This window comes from Propithecus coquereli, unplaced genomic scaffold (assembly GCF_000956105.1).
Source record: "Propithecus coquereli isolate 6110/MARCELLA unplaced genomic scaffold, Pcoq_1.0 Scaffold24, whole genome shotgun sequence".
Classification (NCBI taxonomy): domain Eukaryota; kingdom Metazoa; phylum Chordata; class Mammalia; order Primates; family Indriidae; genus Propithecus; species Propithecus coquereli.
This window is the reverse complement of record NW_012147952.1, coordinates 1,832,818-1,852,546: the sequence shown is the minus strand read 5'-3', so window position 1 is coordinate 1,852,546 and position 19,729 is coordinate 1,832,818. Positions and strand designations below refer to the sequence as shown.

Here is a 19,729-nt window from a genome sequence, read left to right as displayed (position 1 = left end):
GCTGTGGCTGTCTTTAGGGGCCATCAAAAAACTTTAATATATTGACAGGTTAAGTATCCCTTATCCAAAATGCTTGGGACCAAAAGTATTTCAAATTCTGGATTTTTTTCAGATTTTGGAATATCCATATATACTTACCCGTTAAGCATCCCTAATCCAAAAACCCCAAATCCGAAATACTCCAATGAGCATTTCCTTTGAGCATCACGTCTGGCAGTGCTCACAAAGTTTGGATTTGGGAGCATTTTGGATTTTGGATTTCTGGATTAGGGATACCCAACATGTACTACATAGAATGTAGATCTGTGAGTTTGATGTGGCTGAACAGCAGCACCACACTGGGGATGTTTAACAAATGTCAAATAATTAGACTTTCTTTGTAGGTAAACTCAGGGTTAAATAACTACAGGGTCCCTTTATCTGAGGGTCAGTGGAAAGAGCTCTGTGTTTGTGTACAAATCTGTTCCATGACAAAGGGAGGCCTTTTCAAAGTGCTTTTTATCTAGCAGTGCCAAATTAACCCTCTTCCCTAAGGCTAAAGGCAATAGCCTTGTGCCAAAGGGAACCCAGCCCGTCCTGCCTCGCATTCCCTTCCCCATCCAAGCTGCGCTTGAGCAATGAACGCAGTCGCTCTGATTCAGGACCAGCAGTGTGGCGGTTATGATGACTGAGAGAGAATGTCATAGGTATTCAAAAATCGTGGCAGTAATAGGGCATATAGAATTGTTCCTAAAGATAAACGGGAGCCCTTCTTTTCTCCAGTCACTCCTCTGTTTCAAAATTGTCTTAGAGAAAAAGAAAATGCCTGAAGAAGCACACATAGTACAGTTCAACCTTTCAGTGCATGCACGTGACCCATGCAGAAGACAGTCATTTGTAGGCCAACAATTTTAAACAGCCACCAAAATTATTTTCTCCCTCATAATTCGCTAATGAAACTATTACATTTCTAATGATAATATTAACAATATAAAGCATATTAAGTATAGAGAAAGAAATATCAGGAGGGTAGAAACCAAATTCAAGTTGATTTTAACCATTCACACACACACACACACACACACACAGATACTGTGCTTGCAAAGCTGGAGTTGTGCCTTACCTCTCAAAGAAGGGCAAGGATTCTCAGGAGTTAGGGTCATATCCGGCTGCTCCTGTCTACATCTGTCTTGGTCTATGCTCTTTTGGGCATAAAAACAGGCTATGCCTGTTTAACATGGCAAATTTAAAGACTGTACAGATGTTTGAGCTTATTTGAATTTCTGGATGAATACATTTGCCTTGTCCTAACGAATTCACCAAGTGTAATGAAACAGGGTGTGTGCATGTGTTCGTGTGTGTATGTATGAGTGTATAATGATTTTAGACTTCTCATGTAACATTTATACACACTCCTTCCCACTCCCACTGCCTTGAATTCCGGAAATATTTCTCACAAGTTTATCACAGTCCTGCAGCTGAATGGACTAACTATTAATTTGTTTCTTATTCGATCTATTCAGTTATTGGAGCCTTTAAAGATCAAGTCACTATATGGTCTAAGTGCAAAAGAAACCATTTCTTGCCTGAGGAGAAAGAAAGGTCATAGAAATTCATATCTTTTGCTGGCTATTAGGAGTTTCTAAAAGGGAGAAATATTTTCTCTGTTACCTGAATGAAAAGTACTAAAGCACTTATTAATAGAATATTCTTCATAGAATAGTTGGACAAACAATAGTATTTGAAAGGAATGTCAGTATTCATTTTTCAAAAATCATAGAATACCTTCAGTAGAGGAAGGTGGGGCCTGAGGTCACAGACCTACAGCCGGAGTCATTTCTCCATGGGCCATGGGAAGGCCTGACCACCAACGCTGGCTCCAATAGTAAGTGATCCTGAGCAAGTTACCTAACATCTCTGCAGTCTCAATTTTCCCATCTAAAAAAAGGACAGTGCTAGAGTAGGTCACCAAAGCTCCTTCCAGCTTGATAATCCTGTTACTTAAACATGTCAAAGCAGTATTCCCTGCTTTAAGAATGTGCTTTTATCCATATATTCAAAAATAAAGAGATTATAAAATATTTCCTGATTTCTGAGCTCAGTGAGCTTGCACACACAACAGGAAATGTCTGGCTATAAATCTTGGCACCAAATACAATGCTGTTGTAAAATAAGTTATAGTATGTTAATTAATTTATTCACTCATTTATCGTTGAACACGTTTTTTACATGTGCCTATTACTGCAGTTATTGCCTCCTCTGAAGAGGCTAAAAGACTATATTTGGTTAGGGAGTATAAAAACTACCATTTTGTACACCAGCAATTATATAATGAGTTTTAACACTTTGCCTCATTATTCCCACATTTATGAGATGGTTGGTGCTTAGAGAGGTTTATGATTTGTCCAAGGTCACACATGTTCAGTATGCGTGACTTCTATAAAATTTCTCATTCCCTTTACTTTGGCTACACAGTTGCCAGCCTTGGGTTATGGCTCCATCTGCTTTTCAAAATTTCTTCTGCATGCCACCATTACAGAAAATTCTGACTCTCACACTCGAGGTAGTCTTCTGCTGGTCATGCCAAAACTCCATCAGGGCCTTTGCTGTTGTCAAGACATGAAGTTGTTCATCTCCCAAGGTTGCCTTATCACACCTACCAATGCTGCCATCTTGAACTTTTTTAACAACCCAAACTTTTACTTACCATAAACCTAGATTTCTCTTTTTTCAGGATCTTGTTCCTCTTGATTACTTTAATTTTTCCTTTTCTAGGGGGGCCCTTTCCTGAGGCTTTTTCATTTGTACAGACCTCTAGCTGCTTGGAGAAATAAAGGTTTGCCTTTACTTCGTTGCTTCCTAATTTACCATTCTCCCTCTCTCTTCACTCATTTATTTGTCAACTATGCAACTTAATCTGTCTCCTCCTTCTCTCCTCCAAGCACTGTTTGGTCCCTTATCTCAAATTCGTTAGAACTTCTTTGCACTTACCACCCTCTCTTCTAGAGACTGCAAGATTGCTTTCCAACCAGATATCCCTGCTTTTCACTTGAGGCTCTCTAGATATCATCTTCTCTCCTGGAGTCCCCATTCCAGTTATACAGTGATACCTCTGGGGACACCCCTCACACTGTGTGGTAGCTTTTGAGAGGCTGACTGTTGTGTTTTCACATTACCTAGATTGTTTTGGTTCTTTTTATCCCAGGACATCACCTGTCCGGTGAAACTGAATGTCCTCCTAACACATGGCGCTGCAGATGCTATCCACTCCTAGATGGCTGAGTTTTCTTCTAGGTTGTGGCCCCTCCTCCTTTATCCTGGCTTTCTACATCGTTGCCTCTTTGTACATGCACATCTTCATTTCTCTTCTTTATAATACTTTTACCCCATTGCAATCTTTCTTTGAGACTCAGTCTTCCTATGGATACTGTATTGCCCTAGCTTTTCTCTTCTCTGTCTCTTCACGAATCCCTCTTTCTCCTCTTACCTCCCCAAATGCCAATATTCCCTAAACTTCTCACCCTACACTCTTCTCCCAGCATCTTTTCTTATTATTATTTCTTTATCCAACCTCTACAATGGTAATTGATGACCCGCTGTCTTTCTCTCCAAAGCCCAAACAGGCCACATGTCCAGTTGTGCATCTTGTTTCTACCTAAAACAGAATGAAGTAACTTCCGCTTGTTCACATTCACACTTGTTTGAAACCTTGAAATTTTTTATTCTTTCAACTCTTTTGCCAACCAGAAGCAAATGGAGGGTTAAGAAGTCCAGCTCTCCCTTTGAAGTCTCTCCTATTCTCCTTTCCTCACATTCCCTGGGTAACCCTCCAGGACAGGCCCTTGTCATGCTGCGGTGCTGTTCCACCTCCAGACGCTTATTGTAGTGCAACCACTAACTTTACATGGGGCCCTTGAAGCAAGTGTAGAAACACATAATAGATTCATTGCAAACAGATCTTTTCAATATATTATCATGAGCTTTAGAAATCTATGTTAAGATTGCAATGTGGAAAGGGAATTTGAATCAACAAGAAATGGAAAAAAAAAAACCCCAAGTATTATTTGCCTTTAACATTTTTTGGAGAAAAAAGTACAATCTCTCATTGATGACAATTGTGAATTATGGTATCCACCCTTCAATTAGAGGAATATTATGTTTTCTTCACCACAATGTGATAGTTTGACTATTCTTATTTATGGTTGTCTAGGCTACCTCTCTCAGTGCCATCTATAAACTTACTTTTATTATCCACTTCCTGCCCTGAAGCCTGGAATAAAACTCCATACCCACTGGCTCTGGAAAATAGCTCTGGGCAGCATGATCCAACTAGTTTAGGAACAGTAATTTATAAAATAACTTATCAAGTCCAACACTGGGTACAAAAGCTCTGGAGCCATGTAAGGGAATCTTTCCTGCTAGAGATACTGTAAAACTCTAATTCTAATTTCAGTCGAATTACTGGAGCCATTCTACCAAAAGAAGGGAATAATGGGCTGCTCAAGTGTGGCCCAAACAAACTGGTAACCTGAATGACTGTCTAGAAGTCAGCACGATTGGCACACATGACGACGCATAGTTTTCTTTCCTAGTGTGTTTCCTGTCCTACCTTTGGAAGAACTGCAGGACTGCGTAACTAGGGTAGCTGGTTCCTTTGGGAAGATTCTAACTCATCTCATTTGGTTTATCCCTTGATGGATCTGAAACTAAAAGAACTTACCCAGCTTTCTTCTAGAGAAAAATACTTGGATGCCAATTTGAATATTCAGGCTTGGTAAGATCACTGCCCCTAAACAAAGTGTCAATTCTTCTAGTTGTCAAGGACTGCATGAGTAAGAGCAGATGCCCCTTGGGTTCAGGACTCTATCTTGAAGGTTCTAAATGGAGTCCCCAAAAGTCATTTGTATTGCCATTCAACTTCTCTGCCCTTTCCATGTGACGGAGCAAAATAGAGCTATAGGACTTTTATCATCAGGTATATTGAAGAAAAGAGGCATTTTCCACATGCCTGAAGAAAGGTGAACAAATGGAAAGAAGTGTTTCCAAAGTGTTCCAAGGACATGGTATGTGGCGGGCACTCAAATATTGAATGAATGAATGAGGAAATTCTGGGTCCCATGGAGGGCTGGGCATATTTTCCTTTCATGTACTAGAATTAAAAAGTTAACAATATTGGAAGCTTGAAGTGTATACAAAAAATAAACAGACATTTGATTTTTTTCCAAACAAGCTTTTCGTTTATATTATTGTTCTTAAACCATTTTGGGGAGAAAAAAAATAACATCCCCAGACAAAGGGTTATGAAGCAGCATTGATTTCTTTTCCATTTTTAAAAATACTTTGGAGCAAATTAAACATACTCAGAATGTTTTATTAACTAGAACATTTAGTTTAACTAGTTTAATTACTGCTCTTTAGAAATTACTACGATCAGTGGGAACTCCTACGTTGAGTCTCTGTGTGGGAATGCCCTGAGAAGAATGCCCACCTGCACAGGCAGCTGAACATCCAGCTCCAGAATTTCCCAAGAGGTCAAGAGAACCGGCAATCAGCAGTTCTGTATAGGGTGATCCTGGAGTTGACCTTGTAAATCCCTTCAATAGAAGCAGTAGTTAAATGCCGCTGGAGAACAGCCACCCTTTGCTTTTATCTTAAGTCAATTCAGAGAGATGGTTTTTGCAGCTCGGTAAATAGTAAACTAATATCCTTCCAGATAAAAATTCCTTGAGGGAACAGGCTGTGTCTTATTTATGGTAAGCCTCTGTTGTTCCTACTCCAGGGCCTTACACATAGCAAGAGGTCAGCTTATTGAAAAAACATTTAAGAATTATATCCTACTTTTACAAATCAGAAAGCTGATAAATGAGTCAGGCACAATGGCTCACATCTGTAATCCCAGCAATGTGGGAGGTCAAAGCAGAAGGATAACTTCAGGCCAGGAGTTCAAGACCAGCCTAGCCAACATAGTGAGACCCTTTTCACTACAAAAAAATTAAAAATTAGCCAGGCATGGTGGTGTGTTCCTGTAGTTCCAGCTACTCGGGAGGCTGAGGCAGGTGGATCGCCTGAGCCCAGGAGTTCGAGGTTACAGTGAGCTATGATCGAACCACTGCACTCCAGTAGCCTGGCTGATAGAATGAGACCCTGTCTCTAAATTCTCAACCTCATCCAATCCTCGCAGATTCACTCAGGTGTAACAGAAAACAGGGTTAGAGAAATTGAAGCCCTAAACTGCTTTTCCATTCTATAAAATGTCATGGGATAGCCCTCATAAGGTCTATGCTTTGGAACAATTTCCAACTAGAAAAAAATACGGGTGGTTTTCTACCTCACACGTACTTCTATCATGCACTTGCATTTTGAGTTCATGCTTTAATCTCCCAATTAAAGAGGAAAAGTACAGCTCTCTGGTGCCAGATTATAGATCTATTTCTTGGCTCACTGAATAAGGAGACTCCTAATGATTTAACAGCCTATGTGGTAAATAGTTTTAAGTTAACTGCTATTTATATGTTACAAATATACTTGGACTTCTTTAATGTGCCTTTCTATAATAATTCCACCTGGAATAAAAGTTAATTTCTAATTTATTTCTTAACTATATATAGTAGGCAACTTCCACAATGGAAAGCATAATCTTTTAAAAATTATTCATTGAATATCTGAGTATTCTCAGATTTCAGAAATAATAGGTAGATATTAGAAAACCTCAGAGCAATTGTAAGTCTTCACCCCCCTTATTTAAGTCTAACTAAAACTCCAGGAAAAATAGGGTTCTTCTCTTGCACTTCTAACCCCTATGTCTCTCTGTTAATTACTGCAGAGTGATATCTAAACTAGGTAACTCAGTCTACTTAGGCACTACGCTCTTAAAGCATGTGAGTAATTAGAGGGTCAATGCATCTCTTAAGAATAGACAGCTTTCAGAAAAAGAGAAATGTAACACAAAGAGGAAGGAAAAAAAATCAACGCAAAACTAGGTGTAGTGTAACTGGAGGGAAAAAACAATGGGACAAATGGGAAAGAAAAAGGAAAAATGTCCATGAAAAATGTATATATGGGAGGGGAGAAAGAGAAGCATGGAAGGTGAATGGAATGTATACATATTACTATGAAAAAAATAAGTATTTATTATTTTAAAGAGAGAAAGAACACTATAAAATCAGTTTGGAGCAAACGTGTTCTATATTCAGCCATTATGAGACTTAAATAAAGCAAACTGCTGCTATTTTGTAATGAATCTTAGGTATTCTGCAATGAAAGCATAAATTAGGAATTTAATGTTCATAGGAAATGGTATTGAGAAATTCTTTAGGTCATCAGTATGAGTTGCTACCCAATTCAAACTAGAAAAATTTAAGGAAATTCTTGTTTGGGGAAAAAAAAAGTTAAAATATTTAAATAGTCTCATTGGTGGTAATAAGCTAGGTGAATTTTGATTAAAAGCATAGAGTACAAATCTGGGTTTGATGCATACATAGGAGACACAAAACAAGGGGGTAGTTTCTTCAGATGCTCACAAACTGTCTGTGAAAATTAGATAAAAATCCAATTAGAAGATAATTCAATAATATAATTAAAGACTAAATACACGATCCAAGTAATAAAAGCTATGGGAGGTAAATAAGGGTAAGAAAATAAGCCAGAACCATCAGGAAAAATTTTATGGGAAAATTAGAACTTAGGCTGGTTAGACTTTGAAGGCAAAGGAACAAAAGTTCTTAATACTACTAAGTTATAATTAATTCTCTGATACTAGGTTATAAGGCATTTTAACCGTCATTCATTTATTCAACAAACATTTATTGTGTGTATGCTATATTGCTAAGAGCTATACTTAGACCCGAATGTAGTTTTTGCAATTGCCCTACCCATCTGATCCGAGGGGCCCTGGGCCCACATGTACTACCCACCATCAAGATATAGTGGCTAAAACTGTGGCTCTCAGCCAACTTGCCTTGGTTCAAAGCCCTGCTCTGCCATTAATTCAGTGGCTGAACTTGGACAAGTTATTATTACTAAATCTCTTTCTACTTTGGTATTCTGTCCTGTTAAAGGGAGATAATAACACTAATAGTACTTCTTGGGGTTATTCTGAGGCTTAAAAGAGTTCATGTGTATAAAGCACTTAGAACAATGTCCAGCCCATAATCAATAATTAAAATGACTGTTACTGGTGATAAACAATCTTCTTTCCTTTAACTGTATTCTCTCTTGATCTTCCCCTGAGCCTTGTATTTCCTTCTAGCTAATGTCCAATCTCCTTTTATTCTTGTACAACTGGCTGAACGTATGGCCTAAATATGCTGCTTCCTCTCTTCACTTCTGATTCATTTTTCAACTAACAGCAATCTGGGGCTGCCCTCACCACTTCACTGAACGTTAACATTAATGAGGTCAAAATATCACTGAAGAATTTCACATTGCCAGATCCAAGGGTAACTCCTTGGTCTTCATCATGGGAGACTACTCTCTATATTTCATAGCATTTTTGAACTCTCTCGACACCCTTGTTTTCCACAACCACCTGCCATCTTCTTGTCTTGTATTGCCTCACATCTTGCTGTCTACTCCATTTCACTCCCCATTTCCTCTGCTCGTCCCTTAAATGCAGTATTCTTCAGGTTTCCACCCCTGACCAGTTACCTTTTCTCTTTCTGTACTTTCCTTGTGGTTTTAACTGTTGTCTGTATTCTGATGTCCTTTACGTTATCATCCATAAGCTACAGTACATACATAGTTGGAGTTTCCACAGGCACTAAAGCTCAGCATTTCCAAAGCTAAACTCATTTTATCACCCCCTACATTCCCCTCGACCTGTTATTCCACCTGCATTCTGGATCTCAGGCGATGGTGCCACTGTGTATCCACCCATCCATGCCAAGAATCTGCAAATAACAAATCTACCCTTTATCTTCCACATTCAATCATTCATGAATACGTTTCAACTCTATTGCCATATTTTCTGCCATTTTTACCACCGTTGCCCAGTCTAAGTCCTACTTATCTCTTGCTTAAGTTGGAACAATTTCAAAATTGATCCTCCACCTCTAGTTTTGACCCTTCAAGCCATTATTGATGGAGTTTGCACAGTGATTAGTCTAAAATGGAAATCCAATGACATTATTACCTGTCTAAATCTTACCTTCCTCAAAGATTGCCTATCACCTACAGGATAAAATTCTAGATTTTTAACGTAGAAATACAGCCCTCTACTACATTGTCTCTATTTTTATATCCAGTGTCAATAACAGCCACCATACTGAATGTGAATATGTATACATAAAATATTATATATGTATACATATATTATATCAAATATCATAACATTTTGATACAATGTTTTATTCCTATTTTACAGATTAAGAAACCGGTACTAGAAGCAACTTGTTCATAGTCATCAAATCAGTAAAGATAAAATTGATAATTGAATCTAAATCTTACTATATTCCCCAGTGGAATTTCCTTGGGGTCAAGTTCACATCATCCCCTTTTTTTGAACAACCAGCATCGAGCACATTACCCGGTACACATAAGGCTATTAATTAAATGTTAAACTGAATTGACCATTAAAAAAGAAGAGAAACAATGGATTATGACATTATGGTTATAAAACATCATCCTGGCACTGACTGAAAAAGGAATAGAGATCCTAGAATTACCTCACAGGTGCCATAAATGGGAACAATGACCGCTATAACTGAATTTGTAAAATGCATATCATCATGCACAGTTAAATTTCATTACCTTTCAAATTATGAAGCAATCTCTATATTATCAAGGGTAAATTTAAGACTCTACTGCTAAACTGCATTTTATTCAAGTTTCTTATTTTACTTTTAGGGGGGCAAAACAAAGGCAAATGTACATATTTACACTAACACAAATTCTTCGCTAAAGGTTACCGTGTGTGTATATGCTTATATTGTATGTGTATTTGTGTGAGTATAGAAAGTATATGCACAAATATTATAAAAATGTATATAATGGGAAAAGTTTAAACTATTTTTAAGTTCATAAATTGATGACTTCAATAATGTTTAAGAAACTTATTCTTCAGACTGACTGCAAAGGATTAAAAGAGCACCTGAAATTCTGAGACCCATCAAAGAATTTCGCTAATTATGAAAAAATACAGTTGTGCGGCCAATCTGTCTCCCAGGTTGCAACCAAATAAAACTTCAAATAACATACTCATAAATGGTTGAAGAAAGAGGAAATTAAAATGGAAACATCTACATATCATTAAACACAACTATGAGCTGTGGCTGTTCAACAATGGGGCTTCAAGTAGTTTCACACCACTGGGCTAGGATAAAACATGCTCTGCTGGCATTTTCATCTGCCAAAATAGCCATTTGCAATTAAAAATTAAAACTGGCACTACTTCTTTGTAAGCAATTAACAAAAGGCTGCTGGCTATCTTCCTTGTTTATAGTGTTTCTTGTATCAAGCCTTCATTCTGTTTTGAAATACTCTTTTTTTCTTTTAGGCTATAATATTCCCAGTGCTAATATTTTAAGACTTTTCAACATTTCTAATTGTAATATGGTCCTCAAATACTATAGCATTGTTTATATTTCTAAAAACTGATTTGAAGGGTATGGAACATTTTATATATTAGCAGAGTATAAAGCAGCATATCTTATATGAGGCTTCTGTACACTTAAGGGAAATCAGTGATTTTTAAGGAATGCAGGAGCAAAAGTAATTTGTCTATAAAATCAATTTCTATAGACACAGATTTCACTCACAATAGAATATGTATAAAAATAATAAAGTAATTCATTGGGTCTAATTGAGTCTGATACAGAGAGTGGCCAGTAGAGTGAAATTCCATCTTCCACAAGGGAACCAGTAGCGCATTTTGGAGATTTGGGGTGTCAGTAGGTAAATCAACATGTATGCATGAAGTAGCTTCTACATGACAGAAACCCGTTCTGCGTGCTGGTGATATAACAGGAATAGGACAGAGAGAGCCCCTGTCTTTAAGGAATTGAGGGGGAGACAGGCAATAAACAGATTTCTTCGCCATGTAGAGCAGAAGCGATTTGCTCTTTTAAGTCTTTAGAAAGATCGCTTTGGTACTATGTGGCACAGAGGGCTTGGGGATTTAGGGATGAAGTTAAAGCAACTAGTTAGGAAGCAGCCCTCCAGCTCAGAGATGAGGCAGGGAAATGATAAAAAGATCAGATCTCCTCTTATTCCAAATAATCCTTCCCTTTTATGATAGTATTTCAAACTCTCCACAGTATCCTCCACCATCTTGGTTGGCTCACACACAGTATAGTGACTATTTCACAGATGAAGATTCGGAAATTCAGAAGGGTAAAATGATTTACTCCAAGCCACAAAATTAATTAGTGGCAAAGTAGAGAGTAAAGCACTAGTCTCCTACTTGTAGCCCTATACTTCTTCCTTTAAATGAATCATCAACATCTTACTTCTAAGAAAACTGAAAAGGCTTGATAGTTCCTTCAGCTTTGGCTCACTCTGAAACTCTCTGTGGAAGGCTTCTAAAGAAAATTGTTTACTTAGTCACTAAGCAAGCATTTATTGAGGGTCTGTAGATACAAGGCACCTTGCCAGACACTTGAGATTCAGGGATAAGTAGGTGTCTTTCTGTGTGGCAAGCTCCCCCTCGTGTGAAGAGACAGACTAGTAGCCCACTGTGACGAAACAGTGGGGAAAGCACCACTATAATAACATTCACAGAGTGCCATGGAACCTGAGACAAGGAGCACCTAAGTCATGCTGGCAGAGGGAGGGAACAGTTTGGAAACATGCTCAAGAGGAATCAGTCCTTCAGTTGTGTTTTGAAGAAATAGTAGGAGTTGAATAGCCAGAATGGAAGGAGTGGAGGGAGTACTCGAAAACAGCATGAGCAAAGGCACAAGCAGAGCAGTTCAGTAAGGCTGAGGCTCAGGGTGCATGTTAGAGGGGAATGGCTGCAGCTGAGGCTAGAAAGACAGGCAGAGGCCATACCAGGAGGCTTTTGTGAACTGTTCCAAGAAATCTGCAGTTTAATTTAACACTACAGTGTCCATTTTCCCAACTCTTAACTACTTCTGAGTCCACTTAAGTCATATGTATGACCCTCACTGCTCCACTGAAGCTACTGCAGCAAAGCCCATCAGTGGCCTCCTTTGAGTAATCCTTTGAAATCTTACACACCTTTTCTAGTCTTTTCTGCAGCATTGGACACTACTGGCCATAACCTCTTTCTTGTACCATCCTCCTTGGATTCATGAAAATAAGGTCTCCTGGCTTTTCTCTTAACCTTTGGGTTGCTCTGTCAGGGTTTTCCCAGGGTTTTCTGTAGGCTCTTACTCTTCCTTCCATGGCTTGGTGTCAGCGATCCCCCATCTCTGGCCTCCACCATGTCCTCATTTGCTCTGTGCATTCTCTGGATTATCTCATTTTTTCTATTCATTGCTTTAACTACCATGAAACCAACAGACTTCCAAATCTAAATACCTGATCTAGACATTTAAACTCCAGATTTGTAAATGCATTCATTCATTCAAAAATATTTTATCAAGTATTATCTGTGTGCCAGAAATAATTCTTGTTGCTGATCCAAGACTCGTTATAAAGAGACCATGCTTGGTTCACTGCTGTGTTCCTCCTACCACTTACGAACTCCACCCGAATGGCTCAAAAAGATCTAAAACTCATCATGTCCAAATCTGAACTCATTACATTACTCTGAACATGTGCCCTTCACCCTTTGTCCCATATAATAGTAAATGGCACTTGCATTCCCAAATCAGAATCATCCTCCTCACACTACACATCAGACTGGTGAAAAAAATCTACCAATTCTATCTCCTTACCATTTCTCTTATTAAACTCCTTCTTCTCATCCCCATAGTTACTGCTTTAGTTCCTTAGGCAATCATCTCTCACCTTTCTAGAGCAGTCCATAGCAAATAATACTCAACAGACATTCATACAATTAATTCATAGGTAAAACAATGCAAGAGTGAATGGAAATTTTGTCAATTGCTATTATCTTCTTATAGGTCATACTGATTCCATTTTGTACCTCCATTTTGTACAGGATAAAGCCAAGGTTCCATGGCCAGCATTTGAGGCCATCCAAGGTCAGGTACGTGCCTTTTGCTCTACCTCCTTCACTTGCAGCTGCCTTTCATCCTACAAATACTTAGTACCTAGAATTACTGAGCTGATTTTCAATTTCATATCTTTCCTCAAGCTGTTTTCTCTATCAAAATTGTTCATTCCTCCCTGCTTTGTTCATCTGAAAATTAACTACTCATTTGTCTAAACTCAGCTCACATCTCACTTCCCCTTTGAAGCCTACGCTGACCCTTCTGCTCTCATCTCTTCCACTTCCTTTTCTATTCCCATGCAACTTTGTAACCTACCTAAGTGTATCAGTAATATTGTTTTCATACTTGTTCACAAGCTTGTAGTCATACCATGGTAGTCTCTTCCCTCCTCAAGACAGAAGGCCTTTGTCTTATTAATTTGAAAGTTAATGCATATTAGATACTCGAGTATTTATAGATGGATAAATAGATGAATGAATAAATAAATAAGTAGATGATAGAGGGTCATGAAAATATTTTAGGCAAAGGGATAATAGGATAAGATTTGCATTATAGGAACAACACTATGGTGTCAGAGCAGAGAGTTAGAATGCTGAGAACAGAAGCAAGAAGATCGGGCAAGACAATATTACAAATCATCCAATGGAGAGGTATTGAGAAATAGAGTGTGACAGTGAAAGTAGCAAAGGAGAAAAAGGAATTTATTCTAAAAATATTTATAAAGTGAACAAAGAATTTAATGACCATTTGGGTGGCCAGGCGAGTAAGTATGAGAAAAAGGATGACTTCAGGGCTTCTAGCTTAGATGACTAGACTCTTTCTTCCACTGTAAAATATCTATAAATTACCATCCATGGCATTAAACCAGGCAAAGATACTTAAGCAAAGTGACGAGTTACATGTATCTGTAACAATGTTTCCCATATAATTTCTGAGAACCACATTGGCCGCATCAATGCAAATTTATACGTGGAACTCCATTATGTGTTCCTCTACTACCCCCATTATTCTTCTAAAATTTTCATTTAAAGGGGAGGAATTAAAAAGGGACAAAAAAATTCAAAGAAATATGTCACCTCATGTTTGAATAGCTCATCTGGTAAACTGAAGAACAGCTGAAGACAGGAAAGATGGCACAGATCTTCTAATTTCCACTGATTTATAAAATTGGAAGAAAGTATCTGAAGTAGGCCATTTCTTGCTCTTGCCAGCCATCTTATCAATAGGCTAGGATATGTATTCTTGAAAACACATTTTATATCATTAAAGTATCATTATAACAATTATTTTTGCTTAATTAATAGAAATTTTTCTTTACCTGAAGCGTAACTGTAAAGATACTTTTCTTGCTTCTTGGCAGCGAAGACACTGGTCGACCAAGTAAATTCATCCCTGAAGTACCTCATTAATCACAGTGCACTTGTTCTTGGCAAGAACTTTAATGTGCTACAAAAACTGTTATTAAAGTAAGATTTGGGGATTCCCAGGCTGGCAGAGAATTAGTTAGTTAGACCTCTTTAGAAATTGTTTTCTTATGGTCTTCTTAGACTTACAGCTCAAAGCAACTTTGCTTTATTAATGTAATGTGTAAAGTTCAGCTAGTCTAAAGCTCATTTAAAATCACAAGCAGCAACTGCCAAAGATGGCCTCTTTCCCTAGGGTCTGCTGTAGTTATGCACAATCCTTATAGATGGTGATACTATCCATTCCCTCTTTGTCCTAATGTGGATATAGCACCCCTATCTAATTGCTCAGGCATTACAGTTTCGACTCTAGAAATATTTGTATAATGTAAAACTTCACATTAGCTACATCATATTGACAAGTACATAATTTATTTCCTACCTACCACTAAAGACACTGCTAGACTGATAAATTCTGGTGGGTAGAGAACTTGGACGTTTGGAAAAACCATTTATCAAAATTTTAAAACTCTGTAAGTCCTTAAAAGCCCGTTAAACACCAACACATAGAAAAAAAAATGTTGCATTGCAAGAAGTTCACATTCATGTTCAGGAAAACTTACGTGCACCAACCAAGGTTGTCTCTAACCCTCTTTGAACATACAATGCATAATTTACCAAAAATAAAGGGCTACAAATGGCATCATATTGAAAATTCAAAGGCATGAATATTCTGAGCATCATACCCTTCTAAAAAAAATCATTATCCATACAGTATATATTAGTTGCCAAATTGAGCATCATCATTGCTAATTTTTTTAGTATATTATGACAAGTCAAAATAATTTATCAGGCTGATTAAGTAATTGGATTAATTATATGTCAACTCAGAGGAGACGAAAAGCATCTATAGCATTTCTCTATCATTTATTACAGTAATCACATCTAAATCAATGTGAATCTTACACCATTGAATAATAAAAATTATACCTTTTGATGTAATAATGATGCAACACAACGTTCTCCTTGTGTGCATTGTAAAATGGCAAGTTGGCTGGAATATTCTACCTAATGCTATATGTTCACATCAATCTGGGACTATAAAATTTTCCAGACACCAGAGCTCCACCAATTTCCTGACTCCTACGTGGTCAAATTCCAGGTTCACGTATTTACAAAAACAGCCCCTTCTTCCATGTTATTTCAAAAAATGTTTCTGGTGTTGATGCCAATCCCCCATCCCGGGTGAAAGTTATGTATGGATGACACCTTATTTCTAAAAGAAACCTAGTTCGTGTTCCAAACTTATTTTACTAGGAAACAAGGAACGTATCAGTGAGTGCCTGCAACTTTCTCTACTGATCTCCTAAGGCTGATGTCTTTATATTTCATTTTAACAAAAAGAAGAAGATTAAAAAAAAAAAACTAAAAAGAGAGAAGAAAGGAGAAGAGGAAAAATAAAAGAATTAGGCATGATGTGACGGCATAAAAACAGCCTTAAAATGCCCAGATAAACCCAATTTTAATAGGAGGCTGAATGAATGGACTTTGTGGGAAAAACAGTAGTAAACTTTAAAGCCACTGAAAGGTTTTAAATGCCTAAGGGAAAAATAAACATTTGCTTCCAATCATTTTCTCATTAAGCATTCTCTGCTAGATGGCGAGGGCTTACTTAACACACATATACTTTGACTCAGTGCCACAAATGCCGACTTAACCCACTGCCTGATCCCTGTCCGAGGCGGCCCATTTGCGCTGCTGCTACCGCACCTCGGCCCGCGCTCCTGCACCCTAGGTTCCCCACTGCTCCCACACACACACCCCCGCAGCGCAGGAGCACCGCTTCAGCCGCCCCGCTCGCCTCTTCTAGACCTTGGCCACCTTCTCTGTTGCAGGAAGGGCTGCAAGCACTAACAGATTTTCCGTTGGTGGTGACTGGGGTGGTGGCGAGGCGTGCTTCCGGGCGCACTTAAAACCTAGCAGCTCTCTCCACCAAGTAGCAGCTTCCCCTGCTCCGCCCTCAGGACCTAGCCCTCGATGTCTCCTCTCTCTACCACGTTTTAACCCCGCCATCACCTCCCAATCTCTCCAATATACTCTCAAGCCTCACACGGGCGCTTGTTCTCCCTTTACATTTCCTAGCTCCCGGGCGCCCCGCTCGGTTGAAGTTTAGGTATCTACGGACCTAATTGCTCCCAATTATCCGCGCAGCCTAAGTCCCGCGTCTGCCTGGCTCTCGACCCGGGCGCCTGAAGCTACCAGGCAGTTCACTGGGTGTCCTTAGGGAGAAGGTTCAAGCTGTAGAGGTGGGAGAGGTGGGGCTGGGGTAGGAGGAAGACTCTGGGAGGAAGACCACAAACACGTGCAAAGAAATAAAAGCCACCACGTGTGTGTGTGAGCGCGAGCTCGCGGGGTCCAGGTCGCGGGCGCGGAGCACAACCCAGGGGGCCAGGAGCAGGCGTCCGCTGGCGCGGGCGTGGCGGGGGATGATCGGGGGGCGCGAGTACTCACACGAACGCGTGGTAGATGAACGCCCAGCCGCGGGGTCTCTCCAGCACGTTGTACAGATAGTTCTGCACCCGCCGGTACTTGACGTTGCGCCGGCAGCTCTGGCTACTCGTGTAGGAGAGCGGCTTCCCCAGCAGGCTCATCCGGGCCCCCTGCTTGCCCCGGCGGCTCTCCCTCAGGCCGCCGCCGCCGCCGAGCGCAGCCGCGCGGGTGCCCAGCAGTAGCAGGCCGTCGCCCCTGGCGGCTGCTGAGTTCAGCAGCACCCTGCCCCGGCCCGACTCCACATCCTTCATGCCGCTGCCCAGGCGCCCCCCGCCCGCCGCGGCCGCCGCGCCGCTCTTCACCCACAGCCCGGCGGCGCCGCCCTCCTCTCCTCCCGCGTGGTGGCGGGGCATGGCATCACCACGGGCACCGCGAGGGGGGCGCCAGTGCCTGCGGCGGGGGCAGCGGCCTCATGCGCGCCGGCGGGTTTCAGGGAGGAAGCCGGCAGCCGACGGGTCGCCCGCCGGCCAGCGACCTCCGAGCCGGGGGCGGGGAAGCAGGCAGCCAGCAAACCGCCTGGGCTTCGGGGCGGGGAAAAGGGGGGTGTGCAGAGGAGGCCGAGGAGTCCCAATTTCTAGCAGCCTTTAGCTTCGAATTCTAAATCCGGACCTGTTTGGAGCGTCACTTAGAGAGGGTTTCTCTTGCCCCCTCTAATTCCCGCGGCTACCACGCCCTCCTTCCCAAAGTGCCCTCAGGGCTGGAGCGGGGGAGTGCGGGGCGCTCCGAGGCGCGCTCCCACGCGCGCACACCCAGCCCCCGTCTCCCCCTTTCTTTTCTCTCTCCACTCCCCGCGGGGGAGGACGGGCCTCCGGAGCCTCTCTCTGGTTTGGCTCTCCCAGGGGCTTTGGAGCTGTCCGGAAGGTTAAGTCCGCCCGGTGTCCGGAGGAGAAACTGGAGGCGCAGGTCGCTGCGCTCTCCCGCCGCTATGCCGCTGCGCCGGATCCTGCCATCCTTCTTCAAGGGGCGTGAGCCGCACGGCCGTGCCCTGCCCTCCAGGTATTAACTAGCTCCGGAGTGGGAGCGCCGGGTGCCGCTCCCGGCAGTGGCGCTCGGGTCCCTGCGCACGGGGCGGGTCCTAGGCAGTTCAGTGGGCCGAGCCCGCGAAGCGGGTACCGGGCATCTTCCCGCGCTCACTACAGCCTGCAGACTGCGACTTTCCATCCCAGCAACAGACAGCCAGCCCGCGAGTAACTGGACATCCTTCCCAGCCCAGGGGTGGGGTGTGGGAAGGACGTAAAACTCCAAAGTGGCCCCTCCGCAGTGAGCGAGCTGCCCCCGGGCTCTGCCTGACAGCAGCGCGAAGCCTGTGAGAACAAACGCGACTCCCTCCGTCAAGAAATTTCCATTTCAGCCCTAGAAAATCATAAAATTGCGAAGTCTCGGCAGTGGCGGTGGCGGCCCCAGTATCTGGGAGAGGGCTCCTGAGGGGTGGGGAGTCCGGGACAAGGGCTTTTCGGGGTTTCCACCCCAACTCCGGATGCTGTAACTTACGCCATTGGAGACCTGTTGCTGGGGACAACTGGCTGGGTCTTCTACCACTGGCACCGGGCGGCCCAAAGCCTGCGCCCTTGGCGGGAAGGGCGGCCACGGTGCCACTGGCGGTGACCTCTGACCCTCAGAAACTGTATTATAAGCATACCCAGTTAAACATCACATTCAGCGTAGGGGAACTGAAAGGATGCCAGGCTTGGGAACTTCTTCCAATAGAGCGGCCTTCACCCCAAATATGAAAGAAAATCACCAAGTTAAATTGAAGGGAAAACTATGCTTCTACAACAAAGCCATGGCAGATAGTTGCAAGGTGGTGATTCCCAGTGCCTTTTCCTTGCCTAAGGCTAAAACAATACTAAAACAAAGTCGTCTTTCGGCTGTCTCCGCCCCTCCGAGATAAATACTCTACCAACTTCCCCCTGTGCACACACCCACGCCCGCAGCAGCTGCTTTCTGCCTCCGGCAACAACTCCACTGAAATGCTTTACTTTTACTTTTTATTGTTATCACTGTTATTTGTGTGAAGCCATTTCGCCTGCTCCTGGTCACCAACAGGACCCTGCTTCCCTTCCTCCTTTCCCCCAAGCCTCTGGGCAGCCGGCGCTAGCTGGGAGCTCCGTGCAGCTGGTGCCACGTGACTCGGAGCAAAGCACCAACACCCAGAATCACTCTCGCTTTTCCCTAATACACTTCACACCCACGCACTGTGGAGGTGCGAGAGAGATTGCTCCGTGCCCTGCTATTCGTGGCAGATGCAGAAAGCGCCCCGGAGCAAGCTCTTGAATCCTAGAGCTGCGCGGGGACCCGGACTGAAGGCGGGGGGAGTTTGCTGTTGCTATATTTAGTCTCCCCATGGAGTTTCTGTGCAGGGACTTTCAGGGTGAAAGAGCTAGAGATTTAAAATGACTCGTGTGCCCGCTTTAAACGTCAAAATCTTGGCTTGTCTGCAGGCAGTAAAATGAAAACCACTTCCTCTTAACCAAGCTGTTTTCCTTGTTGCAGACTTCTACTACTGCTGGGTGGGTAAGGTCCTTTTCATCTCATTGGTAAAGCTGGGCTTGCACACGGGAAGTCTAAGGAAGGCAGGGCACAGGGACATGTTTCCCTGGAAGAAAGCCAGCTGCTTAATTTCCAAGTGATGCTTTCCTGGGAGTGCAGCAATAACACTAGTAAAACTGTGATTTTGATTAAGCAAATACCATTAGGCTTTTTTTTTTTTTTTTTTTAATG

The 19,729-nt window shown here is 41.8% G+C and overlaps 1 protein-coding gene across 5 annotated transcripts in view; it reads right to left on the bottom strand.

Moving 5' to 3' along the window:
* Positions 1–17,711, bottom strand: part of KCNQ5 (potassium channel, voltage gated KQT-like subfamily Q, member 5) — a 639,257-nt gene extending 621,546 nt beyond the window's left edge. For all 5 annotated transcript variants that reach the window (XM_012646057.1, XM_012646059.1, XM_012646061.1 and 2 more), the window contains exon 1: positions 16,970–17,711. In XM_012646057.1, coding sequence (XP_012501511.1) covers positions 16,970–17,361 — 392 coding nt within the window. In that variant the 5' untranslated portion in view covers positions 17,362–17,711. The remainder of the gene's footprint in view (positions 1–16,969) is intronic.
* Between the last annotated feature and the right edge of the window lie 2,018 nt (positions 17,712–19,729).